General features: G+C 40.8%; 1 protein-coding gene across 2 annotated transcripts in view; it reads right to left on the reverse strand.

The window, feature by feature from the left end:
• Positions 1 to 10,462, reverse strand: part of LOC307266996 (signal transducer and activator of transcription 5B-like) — a 29,555-nt gene extending 19,093 nt beyond the window's left edge. The window contains exons 1-6 of one of the 2 annotated variants that reach the window (XM_080049155.1): positions 10,399 to 10,462; positions 6,392 to 6,528; positions 5,841 to 5,997; positions 5,404 to 5,493; positions 5,137 to 5,314; positions 3,493 to 3,623 (exon numbers count right to left, since the gene is read on the reverse strand). In XM_080049155.1, the coding sequence (XP_079905281.1) occupies positions 3,493 to 3,623; positions 5,137 to 5,314; positions 5,404 to 5,493; positions 5,841 to 5,997; positions 6,392 to 6,519 (684 nt within the window). In that variant the 5' untranslated portion in view covers positions 6,520 to 6,528; positions 10,399 to 10,462. Of the gene's footprint in view, positions 1 to 3,492; positions 3,624 to 5,136; positions 5,315 to 5,403; positions 5,494 to 5,840; positions 5,998 to 6,391; positions 6,529 to 10,270 lie in introns of both variants that reach the window. The other variant, XM_080049154.1, reaches the window with a different exon arrangement.
• Positions 10,463 to 22,046: the final 11,584 nt, after the last annotated feature.

The following is a 22,046-nucleotide window of genomic DNA, read 5'->3' on the forward strand; positions in this document are numbered from 1 at the left end:
TAATGGAAACGGCATGTTCACAATAAAAATGCAGCAAAAGATGGAGGCTACTGCGAAGCTACTCAGGGGCTAACGGTTAAAAATAACACTAAAATCCGTGAAAAAATTTGCTTTGAAGTTACACTTCGACTGTATTACCTTCCAATGCTTTGTCTTGCTAAAAACGAGGCATTTCCAGACTGCTGTGGGGAATATAAATAGCTTGTTATGAGCAAAAGATCAGTGCTTTTCCCGAAGCTAGCTCGGAAGCTAACGGCTAAAAATATCACTAAAATCAGTGAAAAAATTTGCTTCAAAGTTAGACTTTGACTCTATTACCTTCCTATGCTTTGTCTTGCTAAAAACAAGGCATAGCCAGACTGCTGTGGGGAATCTAATGCCTCGCTTCCACCGAGTAGAGCGGGTCGGATCGGAGCGGTTCGGTCCGGGTAGTTTGGCTTTTCATTAGCCAAAAGTTGGCTCCGACCCGACCCGCTCTACTCGGTGGAAACGAGGCATAAATGGGTTATTATGAGCAAAAGCTGGTTGCTTGTCCCAAAGCTAATAGCTATACACCAGTCAGGCAAAAATACCAATAAAAACAATTCTTTTAGTTTCACCGTTTAAAAAAAAGCACAGGTAGCTTCCTATCCGTTGTGTTATTAAAAACGAGGCATTAATAGACTGCTGTGGTTAAGATAAATTAGTGGATTATGAGCAAAAGCATTTTGTGTTGGTGTATGGAACATTCAGCATGCTTTGCTGTACTACAGGCATCTTGTCGCTTAGAAAACAAGATGGAGGTGAAGGGATATTTTTCCAGAGGATCTCGGGGCCGTGGACCAATAGGAAATAGGGGGTGGGGTTATCATAGACTACTGCACAGTGGAAGTTTCTGGTTACTAATGTGGGGGGGAAGCATGGACATATAAAGAAAATATGGGGAAGTGGCTTCTTCTCGCTGTGACGACATATCGGGAAGAATTCTGAACGGAGTACATTGGGGGAGAGGGGTGGGGGTTTCAGAAAGGGGGAGAGTGAGAAAAGGAGAGTTTTCTTTTTTTTATATACTTTGGCAGTCTCTAGGCACACCGTGGACCCAGGTTTATGTTCAAAAACATCAAAAAAGTGCATTTTGCATAATATGGGACCTATAAAGATAACAATAGTTTTTGAATTGCCCTTGTATGGGTCCTTAAATATCTCCTATTATACTACTTTTCTAGGCCTGGTTTCCCGATAACGTCCTCTCTTTGCGCGGTACGAAGACTCCTACGTTATGACTGGATGAATGGAGAAACACTCCTTACGTCGTTCGTACACTGCTGAAATCGATTGCTCAGAGTTCGATTTTCCATTTCCTGCTCATTTCATGCGCAGCTGCATCTGTATGCTGCCTAATCAAATCTACCCGTGCATTTTTTGTGTAATATAAAGTCATAAATTAGTTTGTTGAATCATCATCTGTGTTTGGGACCTCTTGTTTTATAATCTAAGTATCTTTATGAACACTAATCACGTTTCGTGGTGGGTCAGTAATGAAACTGAAAGTAGATATAATATCGCCAATAGCCTATATATCAATAAAAACAGATGGCCCAAACAGCGTCCAAATGAGCTAAAATCCTAAATACAATAAACAGTAACATGGCACACTTATTGTGGAGGATAAATAAAAGTTAAATGAAAATGAATTGTAAGGTAAGCTCTAATTGATTATTCATTCATTTTTTCACACGTTTACATGTTTTGAGGCGGAGGATCCGACGCACTTTGCCCGGCAGAGGAAGCTTGGAAGACCAAACCAAAGAATCTTGATGAACTCTGGGAGGCATGTAAGATTGCTTTCTGCTATTCCTGATGACTTCATCAATAAATTGTATGAATCATTGTCGAACCGCATGGATGCAGTCCTTCAAGCTCATGGAAGTCATACAAGATATTAAATATGGATCTCACAGCACCACTACTTAATTCACTGATGTTATGCAACATATTTCTGTATTTGAAGTAAATTATTAGTTCAATTTTCACATTACTCTCTGTAGACGACAAAACTTGTCTTGCCAAAATCTGTCTGACCTTTCTGTGTTCATTAAATGATCAATATTTCTTCAGTGAAGCAAATTTATTTTAGTTTATTAAACATAATTTGGGAGGGTTTTAGCTTTCATATGAGCCATTTCTAAAACCAATGGATTAATTAAAAGTCAGGTTATAAGCTGTTGTTTCTACAAAATGGATAAGTGACAAGACTTTTGTCAGGGACTGTACTAGCAATGTTATAAAATACGGAGCGAGGCGGAGCCGTGCACTGAGCCCTCTCTGAGGAGTGTTTCACTGCGACTCCTTCCAGCTGCCCACCCCTCCTCCTCCTCATGCTAGAAACTCTGCTAATAAAACGCCTGAGGTGGCGTTTTAAAAAGATAAAACTTTCATTTTATTAGTACATGGTCCAAAGATAATTATGAGCCTTTGATTGATATCCAGAATTTTGCGGAGACAGATTCCTGTTCCCCGCTTGTATTGGAGTGAACGATGATAACTGCTTCTGAGCCCCTGTAGGCCAGGGACCAACCAAAGCCCGCCAAAAAACTGCCATACCAGGCTTGAGCACTGCTGGATTGCGGTAGCAGGCACTACTCCTGGGGGCCTGGGTTAAGTGCCTGTGGACTTCCGGACATTTACAAAGATAGAGCGCCATCTTCTTCCACCGCCATCACCTCATCGAGAACTGTGAGTTGTACGAACACGAGGTAGAAAGAGTAACTAACGGCTGCACCGCCCAGGCCTGCAACATACGTTTGTTGTGTATGTGCGCGTAACCTGGGCCCAGTCTTCTTTTATTTTCAGTGGTAAGTTGTTGAGCTCAACATATTGAAGTTAAAAAGGGGAAACCGGGAGGGAAATTGTGTTATTAGAACAGACAAAGAGTAAAGGTTTGTGTTATAGGATTGAAGTAATTTAGATATCGTATATTTGTTTACCCAGATAAAAAAGGTATTGTGTGAATCTGCCAAAGGTATTTTTTGAAAGTCGTATTTAGTATTTTATTCAGAGCAGATGCAGAGTAAGTTTACATTTTGTTTTGCACTAAAGCCTATGGATTAAATCTAATTGCAAGTTTGTTTATTTGATCACTAAGAAGAAAGTAGCCTTTTGATACGCTGAAGCTAATTTGAAGTAATATTGGTTTAGCCAATTGTACTATACTTTAAGAGTATACGAAGAGTATTTATTTCATGTTTGTTTCATATTTTATTTTATTTCATTGCAAAGGATAAATCATGTGTGCAGCTAAAAATACTTCAGTAGACAATTGTTTTTCTACTTTAAAGAGTTGTCTGGGATCAGTTATTTTATACAGGATTTAAAGCTGTATTCTCTTTAACATGGTAATGCAAGTTTCACCCTAAATTGGCAAACCTTCGTGGTATCTACCTTAAGAGAACAAACCCAAAACACCCCATCATTTCTTAGTATTAAAATAGTGTGCTGGGGTGCTACACATACAAGCCTGTATTTCTGCAGTGTGCTGGCCTCTCTGGTGAGCCAGGTCTCCACTGTGGTCCTCTTGGTCTGGAGGGTTGTCTCCCGCTGGGTGCGCTCGGCTTGAGGCAGTGTAGACAGGCTGGTCAACTGAGCTAACAGAGCAGGGAGTAGAACACAGGCAAGGCATTAAAAACATTGGGAGCCTTGCTAGTTTCCACACTGGCTGCAGGCTCATTCTACAAAGAGTATTATGCCGCTCCAACCCGACCCGCTCTGCTCGGTGGAAACGAGGCATTTTTTATGCCTTGTTTTGTGCGTGCGTGCATGCTTATATAGGGGAGAACGGGGTTATATGTCACACGGGTTGGTTGTCACAATCGTTATATCTCAGAACCAGAAGGCGCTGTCTGTTAAATTTTGGTATGTAAATATCCACAATTGGGATCAGAGGTCACCTACATAGTCTTCCTTGGAGTTAGACTGCTGAATTTGAGGTGAGAGGACTGTTTGTGTTTTTCATGTAAAATTGAAAATATTTAGCTCCTCAGTATTTTTCTTCTAGGCTTTTACACAATGGGTTTATAACAAAACACTTGGGTTTATAACAAAAACACCCTAAAAAGTGTGAAGGGTAAGCTATAGTTTAGATTGTTGTTAGCAAGCTAATTAGTTGTCAAGTGGTTGTTGGCCTTGATGCTAGCAAGAAATTCCAGTTGGGGTTGGTTGCCACATTTTTTGGGGGGTTGGTTGTCACATGTTATCCAAAGGGTGCAGCCAGGAAAGGAACCCAATAACAAAATAAAATGTCAAGCTGTATCCTCACTGACACCCCAGAGAAGGAGAGAATAGAGCAGGAAAGGCAGCCAGCATGCAAAAGAGAAAAAGATTAACAAAATCAAAACGACCCAGTGCATCCCAAACTAGACCAGTTGCTAAGGCTACGGCACCCCAGTGCACTCCACCCCAGCTAGGGAAGAAGAAACAGAAGAGAAAGAGACAGGAGGAGGAATCTTCATCAGATGAAGAGGATAGTTTGTGTTTGGTTTGTATAGAAACGTTCTCCAGCACCCGTTCAGGGGAGGTAAGGGAGAAGTGTTGTATTAGCAACCAGTGGGCACACAAGCTCTGCTTAGTTAGAGTGAGCCGACCCTACATTTGCCATCACTGTAACTCAGGTAGTGAATGTGTGTAGCCTAGTTGAGTAGGCTATTATTGTTAGACCTATTTGTTTTGTTCTTTATGTTGGTATACAGTAGGATGGTCTTAATATAGATGTTCCTTTTTGTGTGTTCCTTGCTCATTTTGTGTTAAGATGCATAAAGTTATGTAGGTCTATTTTTCAACTTGACAATAAAATTAAACTTTCAAATTTAGTTCTGCTTGCTTGCCTTCTTTTTGTTTCCCATTAAGATAACATTGTGACCAACAACCCCATAGTGTGTGACAACCGACCCCTTGATGGGGTTGGTTGTCACAATGTGTTAGCGTGTCTTTGATGGTAAATTTCTTCATTATTACAATAATTTAGAAAAAGTGAGGGGTTCACATTTCAAGCCAACACCTTAAGCTTCAATGTAATGTAGGAATGACTATTGAAAGATGTTTAGGTGATGAGCAATTCTCACTAGAGTAAAAAGTGTGCCTACTAGCCCCGGTCTCCCCTACCCTGAATGCGCAGGTTTTCCTGGTATTGGATGATGAAGTACTCCTGGCTGTGCTGCAGCTTCCTCAGTTCGTTCTCCGTCTCCTGCGTTGCTAGGCGCAGCTCCTCAAAGGACTGGTTGATCTGCTGGTGGCGCTGTGATAGGCTGTCCATGGCCGCGCCCCCACTCCCACTACTGGCCTACACACAACATTTACACACTTAGGTCAAAAAGTCAAGTCTTCTTGTTCTGTTTAGACCACACATACCAACAACCCTTCAACACTTACATTTGTAGCTTCTTGAACCAGCCTTTGCTCTGAGTGCAGGATGTGTTTGATGCAGCGCACCAGCTCCAACGGACAGCGGTCATATGTGCTCTGCACAAATATCACAAAAACACACACAAATTATTAGTCCTGTCTGTCATGGAAACACAGATATGGCCGTTAGCAGTTCAAAACATAGGCTAGCGTACTTTTTGGCCGTGCGCAGCTACTGATCCTAGGTCAGCACAACGCAAGTGTGACTGTAGTGCAGAGCGGGGCGGATGTACGGGGCGGGTCATTCTGTGCATGCGTTAATTAATTGCGTTAAAAAATGCATTAATTCCAGAAATGAATCACACTGCTTTAATGCGTTAATTTTGACAGCCCTCAGCACCTTCCAACACAATATGGATTTTATGTGAGGACACTATTTTCTGAAATTAGCGTCTGCCTGTTACCTTGAGCTGGTTGGCGTAGTGGCCCAGCTTGATCTTGAGCAGGAAGCCGTCCTCTCCACTCTGGAGCTGGGCTTTCCTCTGGAGCTCTGACACCAGGTTGTCCAGCAGACGCTTTGCCTTGGCCTCCTCCGATGGGTTGTCCAACTCCACAGAATCCCTGACAGAGACACAGACAGGTCTACATGTCAAGCTCAGCACTGCTTCAGAAGAATAGCTGCTGATGATGATGGCCATTTTTGCTTATATTCATCCTCAACCATAATATCTTAATTGTTATTTAAACGATGTGTAATATGACAATATCGCCGATTTTGAAGAAAAAAAAACAATAAAAACACTAGTTGAAACTCACTATATGGAATGTTGCCGTGACCTTTGACCTCCAAACTCTATCTATAACTCTTGTGTTCACAGGTTTGACCCTCCAAACTTGTCAACACAATATCTCATGAAGACTTTGAGAATCCCTCAGTCCAGCAGCAGGCCGTTTCTAGCCAAAGAGCTTGATATAATTGAATAAATCACTGTAAAGATAAAGGTGTATTGCGTACCAGAGCTGGCTCTCAATCCACTGTGCCAGGTAGTGTCGCACCTCGATGGGGAAGTGCTGTCCATACAGCGCCTGCATCTGGTGCAAGGCCTCGCCCTGCAGCTGCTGCGCCTGGATCCACATCGCCATGGGGACCGTCTGATAGAAGAGGAGACAGGAGTCACAGAGAGTAGGGCTGGCAGGGCTCCAGACATGCGCCTAAATATCTGTGGAGTGCGCCTAGATACTTTCACTGGTCAAACCAGTGCACCTGAAATTGATCACGTCATATTAAATGTTACATTGGGTGTAGTGCTGCACATTTAATGTAATTGCAATCGTGATATGAGCTAGTGCAATTACATAACCGCACAAATAGCTGCGATCAGGTCGGCAATACGTCATCTGGACGGAACTCTCGTGACCACGCCCCCTTTGGGGGGAAAACAATACACAGCGCTCCATTCACTTTGTATTGAATGACACCCGTATTCGGCAAACAAACTTAATAAAAACGTAATACGACATGCCTTTCACAAATACATGTTACTTTCTTTAAAGCCACGGCTCTTGTCTGTCTATACGGGCTGTTTTGGTGAAAAAGTATTGAGTAATTTTCAATATCGAGACAAAACTCTTAACTAATGTATGCTGAATGCTAGGCTAATGTTAGCCTTCTGCTGTAGGCTACCCATAGGCTAACCCTCACGGACGGGAAAAAACACCTCAATATTGAAAATTACTCAATAATTTTTCACAAAAACAGCTCGTATGGACAGACAAGAGTCGTGGCTTTAAAGAAAGTAACGTTTTCTTGTTAAATGGATGTTCGATTACGTTTTAATTAAGTTTGTTTGCAGAAGACAGTACAGGTCTTTTCAATACAAAGTGAATGGAACGGTTTTCAACGGTTTCCCCCACGATGGGTCCGACCCGGTCCGACCGGACAAAAACACCTCAATATTGAAAACTACTCAATTATTTTTCACAAAAACAGCTCATATAGACAAACAAGAGTCGTGGCTTTCAAGAAAGTAACGTTTTTTTCTTAAATGGATGTTTGATTAAATTTTAATTAAGTTTGTTTGCAGAAGACAGGTCTCCTTCAATACAAAGTGGATGGAGCGCTGTTCAATGTTTTCCCCCCAAAGGGGGCGTGGCCTGATTGCCGACCTGATGTATAAATGTGCATTGTTCAGGAACCGGTATTGAAGTCAGAGTATCGATATGGGTATGGATAATCGAAATTTTGAACGATACCCAGCCCTACAGCTATGCTAGAACAGAAAATTGCCTTCCCCAAACTTTTCACATAAAATTGGAAGCATAGAATTTCCAAAATGTCTTAGTAAGATGAAGCGTTAAGATAACCCTTCACTGGAACTAAGGGACCAAGGCCAACCTCAGAATAACAAGCTTCATCCCTCCTCCACCAGACGGCAGTTAGCACAATGCAGTCAGGCAGCTAACGTTCCCCTGGCAGTCCCCAAACCCACACTGCTCCATCAGACCCACACATGAACTCTGCCCCTGATAGTCCGGATCTACCCTTTCACACATGCAGCACACAGCAGGAGGTTGGGTGTGTTCACATACATACAGTAAGACCTAGCTCCAAATGTTGACCCTGGCTGTACTAGGGGGCCACCTGGGTAAAGTCAGGCTCCAACAACCTGTTGTTCACAAAGAGAGCTCATCCTGGGTCAACTCTGGATCATTTCAGAGTCAGAGTCAAACCCTGCGTTCCAAATCGCATACTCTTTTTTTTTCTATTCTACATACTACATCTGACAATAAAAATAATCTAGTTAGGATGCAGTATGCTACAATTGAGACATACATTAACTTGTTTATTTCATTAATACATCGCGCCTTGATCTTGCCTCTTGCTTTCATATCCGTCGCATCCCTGTTTGTTTTCATACGGAGGCTCCGTCGATGTGACGTCACTTCAGGTTTGCACTGGATTATGGCCAAAAAGGATGTTTTCAACACTAAAAATCCCAGCCAGATGTAGTAGGACATCCGGGTACTTCTAACCATCCTACATCTGGCCACAAGAATCGGGACATCCTAAATCTTTGTTCTACATAGTAAAGTATGCGATTCGGAACGCAGGGACAGTATATGTGTGAAAAGGGGCTATAGAGAACTCCACGCAACACGTTTCCACTGTGGCAGGCAGCATCTTGCTTTACACCACTCCATCCCGAGCTTGGTATTTTGCTTGCTGATGGAAGGCTTGCGTGCAGGCAGCAGCAGCTCGTTACCATGGAAAAGCAGGCCATGAAGATGCTGATGTTAACGCCAGTGGTTTGGAACACTGCAGTTAACTTGAACTCAGTAACTTTACATTGTCTGACACTTGGCGACTGACCCTGCGTTAGTGCGTTCCAAATCATATACTTTTTCTTTCTAATCACATACTTTTTCTTTCTACTACACTACATACTAAAGTACAGAAGAGTTTTAGGGCCACAGGAGAGAAAAAACAAATCAGATAAAGGAAGATTTTTTTTCATTATGTCGAGAAATGTCAAGAATAAAGAGGAATACTCCAAATTGCAATTGGAAGTAATGGGGCATCTAGGTATTTTCGGCATACTACAATTGGCATGCATGTATTGGGACATCCTATATCTTTTTCTGGCATACTAAATAGTAGGGAAGTATGGGGATTGGAATGCAGTTAGTTGCTGTGGTTCCTTAGTTTAGTTTAGTTTAATTGTTTATAGTTTTGTGGACAGTCCCCTTTAAGAAGGAGCTATATATATATATATATATATATATATATATATATATATATATATATATATATATACACACACATTAAATTTATAATTACAGCGGGCCTGAGCAAAAAGGGGGAAAAGACAAACAAACATATTGCACACAGTTGGAGCAAGAACAGATGATGGCAAAGATATCAAGGCAGCAACAACAACACAAACACACAGGAGACAAGGGAAAATAGGCCACCACTTCCACTTTGCAATAATATCACTAACAGCTGATGGTGAAACATCAAGGAGGGAATTACCAGTACAGTACCATGCTGGAATTCAGTCCGCTCTTTAGAAAGCAAACCATTCTTTCACTTGTGTTTGTACAGACAGACTGCATGGCTACAGTAAGGACTTGCAATACACACCTGTGGCAATGGGACTGAATGAAATTAAAAAGTATTGTGGCCCAATACTTTTGTCTACAGTGTATTGTACAGTTAGGTTCTTAGGTGCTACATTCAAGAGCATGGGCATAGATTGACCACATAGGAAAAGGTTGGAGACTGCGTTACAAACACAAGAAAATAAGAAGTTAAGACAATGCTAAAGAAGCATTGATCCCAGCTAAAGGCAGTTAGCGACGTCCAGTAATGTCGGAATCCATCAGTAATAATAATGACATGTATGGGAGGTTTCCTCTTCAGTATGTATGCCTACTGACAATGTTTGGGCAACTGTCTGAAATAAAAGTAAAAGTATTTTCCCAATGTAGATGTGCAAAAGTCTATTTAGGCTATTACCTACTATCTATGGCTATTACACAGCCTTCCGCATGACTGCACACTGCAGCATACGGTGTGACTGCAGCAGGGGAGGTTTACCCCAACAAGATTGAGAAATAGCTTAGCTTGCTAACATTGCTCCACATTGAGATGGTAGCCTATACAGCGAACTTGCACATGGAGAAAACAACAAGTAAGGCTGGAAAGATGTAAACATGCTGAGGGTTAGAATCAATGTGACGTCATGTTTCATTGGTAATAACTTTAGTGGGATAACACAGCGTAACTTCTAGCTAGCTAGCATAGTCAGAACGCTCACTGATAAAGCGTTGGAGCAAAACTTCACTTTAATGCGCCACAAGTAGTCAACAGCTAGCTTCCTCTTAAACTCACCTTTAAAGAGACTGCTGCACACCTTAAAACTTAACCATGGACGAGCAGCAGACTGAGCGCGCGCGCGCACACACACACACACACACACACACACAACTGTTAAACCTAACACAGGTTAGTTGACGTACATGTCACATCTCCTTATACTTTATCCTGCCTTTCTCGTAAAGCAGCTGTTGTTGTTGAACAGGGTCAAGCTATGAATGAATATTAGAGACAGCTTCCGAATTCAAATTTCAAAATAAAAGATGCTCCCTTTCAGTTTATAAGTCGGGTAGGCCTACACAAATATTTTTTTTTTAATGAACTGTAGGCTATAAAAGAGCTTTTGAATGAACTGTAGGCTATACAAGAGGTTTTGAATGAACTGTAGGCTATAAAAGAGCTTTTCTCACAATATTTGTAACTGATTATTTTTACGTTTGTATTTCAGGTAGCCGTAGCCAGAAACTCTCCATTTCCGGTGGTTTTCATGCTAACTTCAGATCGCCTTGTACATCCTGCAGACTCCCGCTAACAGTCTCGCTTCCTTTGATGGCTATAGAAGGCAACAGGTTCGATCAAAAGAGCTATGAATAAAAGCACTTTAAGAAAAAAAAAAACATTATTTTGTTTTTATTTAATTTTTGTATTAACCTACTAATCTAATTTATCTAGTTTCGTATTTCACACCTTCACTTTTTTGTTTCCTTTTCCTTTCATTCATTTTCTTTAAAAATGTTAAATATGTCTAACTGTACCCAGATAGCAAAATGACATTGAATCAACGTTGAAATATGGTCATGGAGGTTGATTATTGGTTGTGGTTGGTTAAGGTTGAAAAATCAACATTGAATCAACATTGTTTTATGGTTGAAATTGCACATTGAAATGCCAACGGTGGATCAACATTGAATCAACATTGTTTTATGGTTGAAATTGCACATTCCCAGCCAACATGTCCATGTGGGCCCCACATGGGTTACAAATGGGCTACATGGGTACCTAGTGGGCATGGGCTTGTACTGGGCAAATTGTGTGGGGCCCATATGTGTTTAGTAACATGGGCCCCAGATGGGAAACCCATGTGGGTTGACTCTATGGGCCCCGTAAGGGATATGAGTGGGCAAAGTGGGCATGGGGTGGAACTGTGCAAAGTGTGTGGGGCCCATTTGCGTTTAGTAACATGGGCCCCAGATGGGAAACCCATGTGGGTTGACTCTATGGGCCCCGTAAGGGATGTGTGTGGGCAAAGTGGGCATGGGGTGGAACTGGGTAACATTATCTGGGACCCATCTGGTTTCAGCGACATGGGGCCCACTTGGCAAGTAGTATTAGTATTCTGATTTTGGCTGACATTTGGCCATGGAGTACGGCGTTGACTTCCGGCGAGTACGGCTTCCTCAAGTCAGCCACAGGTCAACCTTGTATGGCCCACATCTGCAGTTCTGTTCTGGCACACATGTCAACCTTATTAATAATTTTACAACACCTTATATGGCATGATGTGGGCCAGATCTGGCCAGAAGAATTAACCATATGCTTTAACTGACCAGGGGCCGTATTCACAAAAAATTTATCTTAGCGCTAAGAGTACTCCTAAGGAGCACTAAAAGTTCTTAGTAAGGAGTCATTTCTTAAAACCTATGAGTGAATTTATGACCTGTGGAACGGAGGAGATGGAAGCGGCACAAATAGGCCTACTCTAGTAGGAAATTAAACCCAAACGTGACACCAACAGTAACTTTCAGTGCATTGTAAACCCAAAGCAACTGCAGGAAAAGGAACTTAATAAATATTTTTTTTATATAAATATAAATGTGTCTATACTTTCTAAACATAGCTTTACTAAGATCATTAAACCCTTACAGCTATTAAGGCCTTTTGTAAAGCTCACTAGCATTAAATCTCTCCAAAATGCCATCAAATGGTTGTCTGTGACTTAGGAGTCCTCTCAAGGACTCTTAGCTTTTCATAGATTTAGGAGCTAGTTTTAGCGCTAAAATGCTTTGTGAATTACACTTATCTTAAAAAGTTAGGAGTCCTAAAATTAGGAGTGAAACGCCCCTTATTTTTGAGTTACTCCTAAATCAGCACGTTAGGAACTACTCATAGCCTTAAAATGTTTTGTGAATACGGCCCCCGATGTCTATGTTGTGTACCAGATCTTGACTGAAGGAAACTACCACATTTTTTCTTAGATGGGCTAGCTTCCTTTTCTTTAACCTTGCACTATACAGTAATTGTAATGTAAATAAAATAAAATAAACCCAGTCAGTATGAATACAGTATAAGTTATCTTGATTGTAGCCTATGTTTTTCAAAAAGAAGAGGGACCTTGGTCTCAGTGTGACTCTCTGACATAATAAAGACTGAATTAATGTAAATCATGTTTAGATTTTTAATTTGTTCATTAATCAGAATTAATATTTCGCTGTCTGGCACGGCGTCCTCCATCCCTGTCTCCAGCCAGATGGAGCCACCTTCTGATCAACTGCTCCACCTCCTAGTCGGTCGCAGTGATACGGCATCTATTCAGCTGACGTCTCCACTACATCTTCCTGTGTTGACAGAGTAAACACCATGTTAAAGCAGCTACGAGTAACATTTAAATATCTATTAAACAGCCTTATGTTTCCTCTGATAATCATAAATGACCTAGGTTAAATAAAGGTCTACACATGGTCAGTGGGAAAACCACTTAGCACTGGCTGTGCCATTTGAAGGAGTTTTAGGGGAGATGCCGCTGAAACAGAAGTCAGCATTATTCTTTCAGTTTAAGAGAAAGAAAGAAAACAGTTTTTCGCCAAATGTAAATGCCTGCCCAAAAATTTTTATATATTTTCAATGGTACGCTAAAAGCCTTGCCTGGTCTGATGGGTCTCAATTTCAGTTGCGAAAGTCAGATGGTAGGGTCAGAATTTGGCGTAAACAACATGAAAGCATGGATCCATCCTGCCTTGCGCCATCAACCATGCCATTTAAAATTCACTTAAAATCCCCTTTCTGATGCCGTTTCAACTTCAGCACGTTGTCTTGACCACGTCTACATGCCTAAATGCATTGAGTTGCAGACATGTGATTGGAAGATTAGCTTTTTGTTTTTATAAGCAATTGAACAGGTGTATCTAATAAAGTAGCCGGTGAGTGTATGTTTCTAGATGATAAATAAGTGCTATGTTAACATATCACAATTGTGTTGCAAGCCATTTATAAAGCAAATCATGAAATGCTCATTAACAATTCATTGGTAAATTATTAATCAGTCTTTTACAAACCTTTCTTCATCCCCCTAATCTAAAGTGTAAACCATTCATCAGGTACATACAGTTGTGTTCAAAATAATAGCAGTGTTTAAAAAAATTGAGTAAAGATCAAAATCTTTATAATAGCTTTTATTTCCATACACGCAAATGGATTGGGGACATTGCACATTCTATTCCAACTCCAAATATGAAGAAACATTTGTCAAATGTCTCCAATGCATTTGCGTGTTTGGAAATAAAAGCTATGATAAGGATTTTGATCTTGCCTCACTTTTTTAAACACACTGCTATTATTTTGAACACAACTGTATGTGTAGTAGGGCTGTCGAATCTTGCCTATAGTAAACTAATCGTCAAATCATGGTATTTTTTTTCCTGCTTATTGATCCAAATTCTCATTTGCAATGGGGCTGAAAGACCCAATTATAGTTTGTCTTCTTCAGTTGGCATAAGATTAATGTCTACCTTATTCATTCACTCACACTTAGTAGATTGATTAAGAGATACATATATATATATATATATACACATATACATATATACATACACATATATATGTATATATATGTGTATGTATATATATATATATATATATATATATATACACACATATATACATATATATATATATACATATATATATACACACGTATATATATATATATATATATATATATATATATATATATATATATCTCGTGAAATATATGTATAATAAATTAGAAAAGGTCTTGGTAAGGTTCATTGTTCCTTTTGCTATACTTACGTGCCAGTGCAGATGTGTGTGTTCTGCCTTTCCCTAGGGGTGGAAACAAAGTGTTAGTCTAACATTATATTTTGTGTATGCTAGTCTTGTATGCTAGTCTTCTAGTTCAACTGACAGTTGAACTAGAAGACTCATAGGGAAAACAATACCTGATGAGAATTAAATGATGACAGGAGGACTTATCTTTTTGCTACGGTATTTGAACCGGTAACAAGAGTAAATAAATTAAAGCTAAAGGCAACAAAGAGCAGGACCTCGAACTTTAAGCATCACTCACCGCCAACTACAGCGCAACAAAAGGTTAAGACCTTGATGGCTGCAAGAAGGTGGACATCATTCCATCCGAGTGGTTAGAAGGCGGGAAGGAGGGAAAATTATGCTGGTGGCCACCAGCCCTGATCAATGTCACCAAGGCAGTGAAAGACGGAACACCACCAGCCAGAAACTGGATCTTGTGCAATGTCCGTGTAATGGGAAATGCATGTAACTTGACATGGAGCAGGAGCAGTGGGAGGGAGAGAAGGAGAGTCTTAGTTCACATACGAAAAACAAACTCACAGCTCATTTTAATTCTAAGTACTTTCCTTTCTTTATTGCTGAAGAACATGACCCCCACAGCATGATGCTGCCACCAACATGTTTCACGTTGGGGATAGTACGTTCAGGGTGATGTGCAGTGTGAGTTTTCCACCACATTGGCCCTCATTTATCAACCTTGCGTAGACGAGAAAAATGGGTGTACGTACATTTCCACGCAAATCTCGCCATTTATCAATTTAGACGTGAGCGTAGGGTACGCTCAAATCCCACGTCAGCTTTCAGCTCGTGTACGCAAATTAATTTGAAAAGAGCTTGGACTCGAAGTGCAGGCTGTGCCGGGTAGCTGATGACTTTGTTGGACAATTATTAGAAGATAATACAAATGCAGTGTTTTCTCCGACCAAAATAAAGATATAATCACTTAAAAATGTGTAGCTTATGGTGTGCAACTGAGTAGGAGGGCTGATTCAATAGTGTGCACACCGGCCACTTAGGAGCACTGCATGGGACTGCGTAAGGGCAGTTGTCTCCGTATTTTCATATTGACGGACATCACATCCGTTCAGTTAATGCTGATTGTCAAGTCAGTGATGACTAAAAAATACTTGTTCATATAGTTTGAACACTTTGTGAATCAGAGTGAATGGTATTCTGCTAAAATATCAAATAGCCTACTTTAAATATACGTGATATACACTATACAGTTGGATAATTTTTAACACTTTGTTATTAAATACAGTCATCACTGTGTCCGTTTGATATGAAATACAGTCAGATGTATTAGTTAAATGACAGAATGCAATGTGTGGCAGAAAACTAACACTGCACATCACCAGGAACACACCATCCAACCGTGAAACATGGTGGTGGCAGCATCATGCTGTGGGGGTCCTGTTCTTCAGCAGGTACAGGGACGCTGGTTAGAGTTGATAGGAAGATGGATGGAGCCGATACAGGGCAGAAAAACCTTGTTCGAGTCTGCAAAAGACTTGAGCCTCGGGTGGAGGTTCACCTTCAAGGAAGACAACTACTAGCAGATTCATGTGTTAGAATGGCCCAGTCAAAGTCCAGACCTAAATACAATTGAAGGACTGGAAAATTGCTGTTCACAGACGTTTCCCATCCAATCTGACACTGAGTGTTGGTCTATCACATGAAATCCCAATAAAATAAATGTACGTGTGTGGTTGTAACGTGACAAAATGTGGAACAGTTCAAGGGGTATGAATACTTTTTCAAGCCACAGTAACTTTCATGTTGATGCCATTTTATAGATGATAGATACTCCTCACATTCTCCAAAAGAACCATTGACAAACAAGATTTACCATTGATAATTCCTATCAGCAAGAGGTTTTTGAATTCTCCTTTGCCATAGACCCCCTTCCAGTTCATTGGCCTGGCAAATCTATTGGTGAAGAGGTGCCCCATCAGCCTCCAAACTGAGTCCTTCACAGACACACCACCCCTTTGAGCCAACATGGTCATCTGTTAGAAGAGAGTAAACAAAGCAAGTGTTGAGAAAGATCAGGTTGATTATTGTTTGAATGGAATGTAATAGGATTGAAATAATAAATAATTAATTTTATTGTAAGGTAAATGTTATGTTTTATAGTTTGGTTTGCAATAAAATAAACAAAAGTGCCAAGAATGTTTGCATACACTGTGAATTAGTATTAGTAGGGGGAGGTTATTGATAATTATGTTTGAATTTGATGGCAAAAAAATTAGTGGTCTAAATATTATTTTCTTTAGTAAGTGACTATGGTATCATTGTTCCTACAGCTTAACGCAAGTTAATAGAAGACATTTTTAATGCCAACTGGAAATTAAATTTAAGACCAACGACACAATCAACACAAAGGAAAAAGGTATTGTCTCGGTGTTCAGACACCACAGTAACTCTGCTTTCAGCTTAGACGTCATTATCTGTATCTGTTCAACCAACAAAATAATCTGTTTATGTATCTGTATTCGGATATGAAGCCCGAAGTGGCCTGAGCTTATGTCTGAATATTTTTTTTTCAATTATTGTCCCTTCAGAGCATCAAATTGATTTAATGTTGGCATATAATTAATTATGAGATACATTTCTACCTCATACTGTACTTTTAATTCATTGCTCTCTCTCATTATAAGTTATATGAACTGTCTGAGCCCCACTAGCCCTTTAACTGGGGGAAATTGAACATTCAGAATCTGAAAAAGAACAGTATTACATCACAGTAATTCAATTTGTCAGTTTTATTTTTTTAATCTTTTTCTACCTTTTTACTTCTTTTGAATGCAACAACACTCACATGTGCTGGGACGGTCGTTCCTCGGCCAAGATGGTGTGGTATCTTTGCTGAGAGCTGTAGCGAAAGAGAGTTTGATATGACAGAGGTTCTTAAGGAAAGGATACAATCAGTTCATTAGGTTTACTCACGTTCAACCTGCTCTCTCATTCTCTCATTTCTGATGAGCATCTTCTTCTGCTTTCTCCAGAAACCCCTACAGAAAATAAGAAATAGGTGATGGAGGGTGTTTTAAATACCTATTCAATCAAATATGTAAGTCACAGAAAATGTGTTGAATCTTTCTAAAAGTGGTTACTTGTTTTTGAGTATTTGCAATCCATATAATTTTGATATAGTTATCGAGCTCTGTAAAAGGGAAATCAACAACCAGGAAAAGAGTATATGTGACTGTCTGACAATCCTGAATTTTGGTCACTCAGTAACTAATTTCATTTATTGGTTTTATTTTCAATAAGTCAACAAAAAAGGTGTTTGTAGTGCGCTTATGTTATCCTGCCAAGAATTACACTGAAATGGACATATTGCTATTCTTACATTGTGAGAGCATGGGAGGTGCGCATTACAGGAGGGTTTGGTAGTTTGGAATCCCGCCTGCAGTCACTGTCACTCTCATCCGATTCAAACATTGGATTCTTGATTCTGCGTTAAAGAGAAGTTAAATAAGAAAGGTATGATGCAAGGCTATAACACGAACATTCCTCAAACCTTTACGTTGCTCAATCTCGACTTACATTCTCCTTAGTTTTTTTTTCGTTGACCAAGAAGGGCAGGTCGAGGAAGGTATGGAGAACGATGCTGATAGGGCTGTAAATTTGGAATCTTTACAGTGAAGTTGATGACTTGTACATGGCTAGTGGCTGTGATGACGATCCTACCTAAGATTTAACTCAGGAGGAACCCCACTCTGATGGACCAGGCAGATCAGGCCGTGGACCAGGGAGATCAGGCTGTGGACCAGGGAGATCAGGCTGTGGCAGGCGCGGCTGGCCCATAGAGGGCGCTGGGGCGCCGCCCCCCTCCTCCGACCCCAAAAAAAATAAAAAATAAAATTATTATTTTTTTATTAATTTGAGGCAACTAAACTATTTAATTTTACTTAAGAATGCACACTGAATTTATATTATGGCACTGTATTTACATTTCATGGCGAAATTCAAGCTCAAAACTGACTAATTTGACTTCTACGGGCGCCAGTTCACGGCGCCCCAAACCCTCGTTCACTCAGAGTGGCCCTATCAATTTCTATTACCATTCAGTTTTAACGGAGGGTTTGGGGCGCTAGGCATTGGCGCCCTGTAACTGGTTACCTGGCAACAAAAACAACAACATTCGGATCTACTACCGGTTGCTCGCGGAGTCGCGTGCAGTGTTGCCAACTTAGTGATTTTGTCGCTATATTTAGTGACTTTTCTACCCCCCTGGCGACTTTTTTTTCAAAACAGCGACAAGCGACAAATCTAGCTTTGTTCTGGTGTTATTTGGGACTTTTTCGCCAAGGCAAGTATCACTTTTCACTGTTCTCAACGAGCAGCGAGAGACTCCCCGGCCCCTCCCCGTCACAGAGCACTGATAGGCGGCGGCCCGGTCCTTGCGCACCAGTCCCTCTCAGCTGCGGTCAGAGCATGAGACACACACCTCTCTGCTCATGTTCCGTTAGCATCCCTATTAGCAGTTGTAGTAGCAGCTTCCCCCCCCCCTCCCTCTTCTACAGTCTATGAGTAGTGCAACTCAAAATATTATGCAGTGCTTTTTTAAACTTTGAGCATGTATGATATGATTACTGCTAGACTTACCATTATCACGTTGTTTATGCGATTGTCACGTTCATAACACACTAGAACCTCACCTATTGCCTAAGTTTGCATCATGCTTTTAGTGTGCATATTGTATATAGTTCTCTGCAAACCTATGTTGGCATCCTGCCTTTAGTGTGCATATTGTATATATATATATAGTTCTCTGCAAACCTATGGTGGTGTGACGCACACAAGACATATGGTCACAATTTGTGTTTATGTATTAATTTTATCAGTGATCATAATCACTTGTTTCCCAGCACTTGCTGATGATTTAAATTTCAACTTTTATTATCTCTTATTCAGTCTTTGAAGGCTTGTACTTCTGGGTGTGATACCGATTAACGCCAGAGAGAGAGAGAGAGAGAATGTTAACTTGTGTATAATTCTCAATTGTTATTTGCACTTTTAATCTTGCTGAATTCTACAAGGCAAATAAATTAAGTTAAAACCTAGTTCCCCTGCCCCATTTGTCTTTGTAAGGACATTTTCTATTTTGTCTTTATTATTTTGTCAGAATGCACCAGAATGCTTAATTTGTATGTGAAAATCACCAAAAAATCTTCTGGGGGAGGATCCCCCCAGACCACCCTACATGGTTTTGGTTTATAAAATTTCAGCCCCACCTAAAAGAAAATTCACCAGCCGCCACTGGGCTGTGGACCAGGAAGTTCAGGCTACGGACCATGAAGTGCAGGTCGAGGAAGATATCGAGATGAATGCTGATGGGGCTATAAGTTTGGAATCTGACTTTGAAAGTGAAGTTGATGACTTTAACATGGCTAGTAGTGACAGTGATGACGATCCTGATTTCACTAAAGAGGAACCCCACTCACGTGTTTCGCATTCTGCACTGTCAGAGCTACTATCCATACTTTTGGAGTTAGGTCTGGATGTACCCAAGGAACCCAGAACTCTCCTCTGTACATTGAAAGAGTGTGAGGTGAAAGAGATGGGACAGGGAAGCTATTACCACTTTGCGCTGGCAAGAGCAATACTGTCAGATATTAAAATGACAAATGAGCAACTGACAACAGACACAATTACCATTTGTGTGAATGTTGATGGACTGCCTCTTTCAAGGAGCTCCAATATGCAGCTGTGGCCTATTTTAGGTAAAATAGAGGAACTACTGAGAGCAAATGTGTTCATGATAGGTGTATATGCAGGTCCCTGTAAACCTGTATCTGTAAATGAATACATGGCTGAGGAACCAGTGCACCGCAGGGGGGGGATGGAGGAGCAACCCGATCTCACGCCGAGGCGTGAGATACACACGCATGGACCGGCGTCTAACTCACACGCCTTGCCTGACCAGGGCGTCTCTATTACACGCGCACCTCCGTAGTCAAGATGGCGGCCGCTGTCGCGGCCGCCCGTAGTCAAAATGGCGGCCGCGGTTGTTTTTGTCTATATTATAACCTCTCCCTGTCCCCTTGCCCTAACCCTAACCACCGAGGGGGCTGCAGCTAGATAGTATTGAAATGCTGGGGGAACATGTGGTGCTATTCCTGGGACAACATGTCGGCCCCTGTTGGTGCTATTCCTCCGTTCATTTAGACTATTCCTCCATTCATTTAGACGGCGGGAGGTGCGCGTGTAATAGAGACGCCCTGGTCAGGCAAGGCGTGTGAGTTAGACGCCGGTCCATGCGTGTCTATTAGACGCCTCGGCGTGATACCAGGTTGGGAGGAGACAGCCCTCCTGCACTGCTTTGTCCAGCTGGACTCAGGTCTGAGAGAGAGATTGAGATAACAGAGATAAGGTTTTAGAAAATATTATTTATATATTTTTATTAAATATATACATATCAAATTGTCCCGGAAGCGCATGATGAAAGTTTCCAAATCAATTGCGTTCAATACAAATCAATACATGGAAACTTTTGAAAATGTAAAAGGGAAAATCTTTGCGTTTTCACCGTTTGAACAGCACCTCAGTGGCAGGAATTATATAATTACCATCATATTTGTCTGCTGTGACTGGCAGCTGAGTGCTGGCAGATCTAGCGCTACTACTGGCATATTGGATTTATTTGAACTAAACCTGTAGCACTCTTCTTAAAAGCTCTGAGGAAAAACCTGACCATAAATGTTAAATGCAGAAGACCTACAATCATCTCATAATACAGACAGGAAGATAAACGCATTACTATTATCGACGCGTGGCTGTGCGTCAGCTTGAGCCTATCTTTCTCATGAGCTGTGCGTCAAGCATCACAAACAGTGAAAAGTATATGTTTCACATCGAAGGCTACAAGCTACAAAAACCTACCTCCTCCTCATCACCTGCCTCATCAGCCAGCCTTACAGCGGGCACGAACCCTTGGACAGATCAGCATGACATCCAATCTATGGCAGGTAATACATTAACATATCATTACATTTCAACATAAGTGTATGTTCATATCAGCTAGAGTACATGTTCATACCACAATGCCACACATTGTTTTCCTTGTATTCATAGAGCTACATTTTTTAATGCATAAATGCACTAAAATTTACAGAATGCTAACCTAGTACAATAAGTCACTGAATGATAACCAGTTGGTGAATCTAAGCCCTGCTGTTGTATTGTAAGGCCGGACCCCAAGTGTCAACAGATTTAGCTCGAGACTCCAGCTCGAGACCCAGAACCCCAACCCAGCTCGAGACTTAGAACCCCAAGTCCAAGTCCAGCTCCAGACTTGTACATCTTTAACGGCTCTCTCTTCACTTCGATTCTTTTTGAACATCAATTCAGCATCATCACCACTACTTCTAAACGGCATCGACGAATTTACATATCTTATCAATTTAACGAATATCTTTTTTATTTTTATCATTTTGTTTTAAATGTACATAGATTATCAATCAGTGCAATCCTGTATATAGTTCAAGCAGATACTACAATCCCCGCCTGCGTACACATACCGGTAAGTTTGATGCTACCGGTCAATTTATCTTGGCTGTTTCAGCTAGTCAGCCCGATTTTACTAGGTTAATTTTTTTTTATACAATTCTGATTCAAAAAAATTACTCCAACATAGCCAACTGTATAAATTAAATAGCTTAGTTTGTTAGCCAAGTGGTTAATATATCTGAGAAACAAACGTTTGTTTCTCAAATAAATCAACTGACACGGTTAGCAC

This window comes from Ammodytes marinus (genome assembly GCF_949987685.1).
Source record: "Ammodytes marinus genome assembly, chromosome: 20".
NCBI lineage: Eukaryota > Metazoa > Chordata > Actinopteri > Uranoscopiformes > Ammodytidae > Ammodytes > Ammodytes marinus.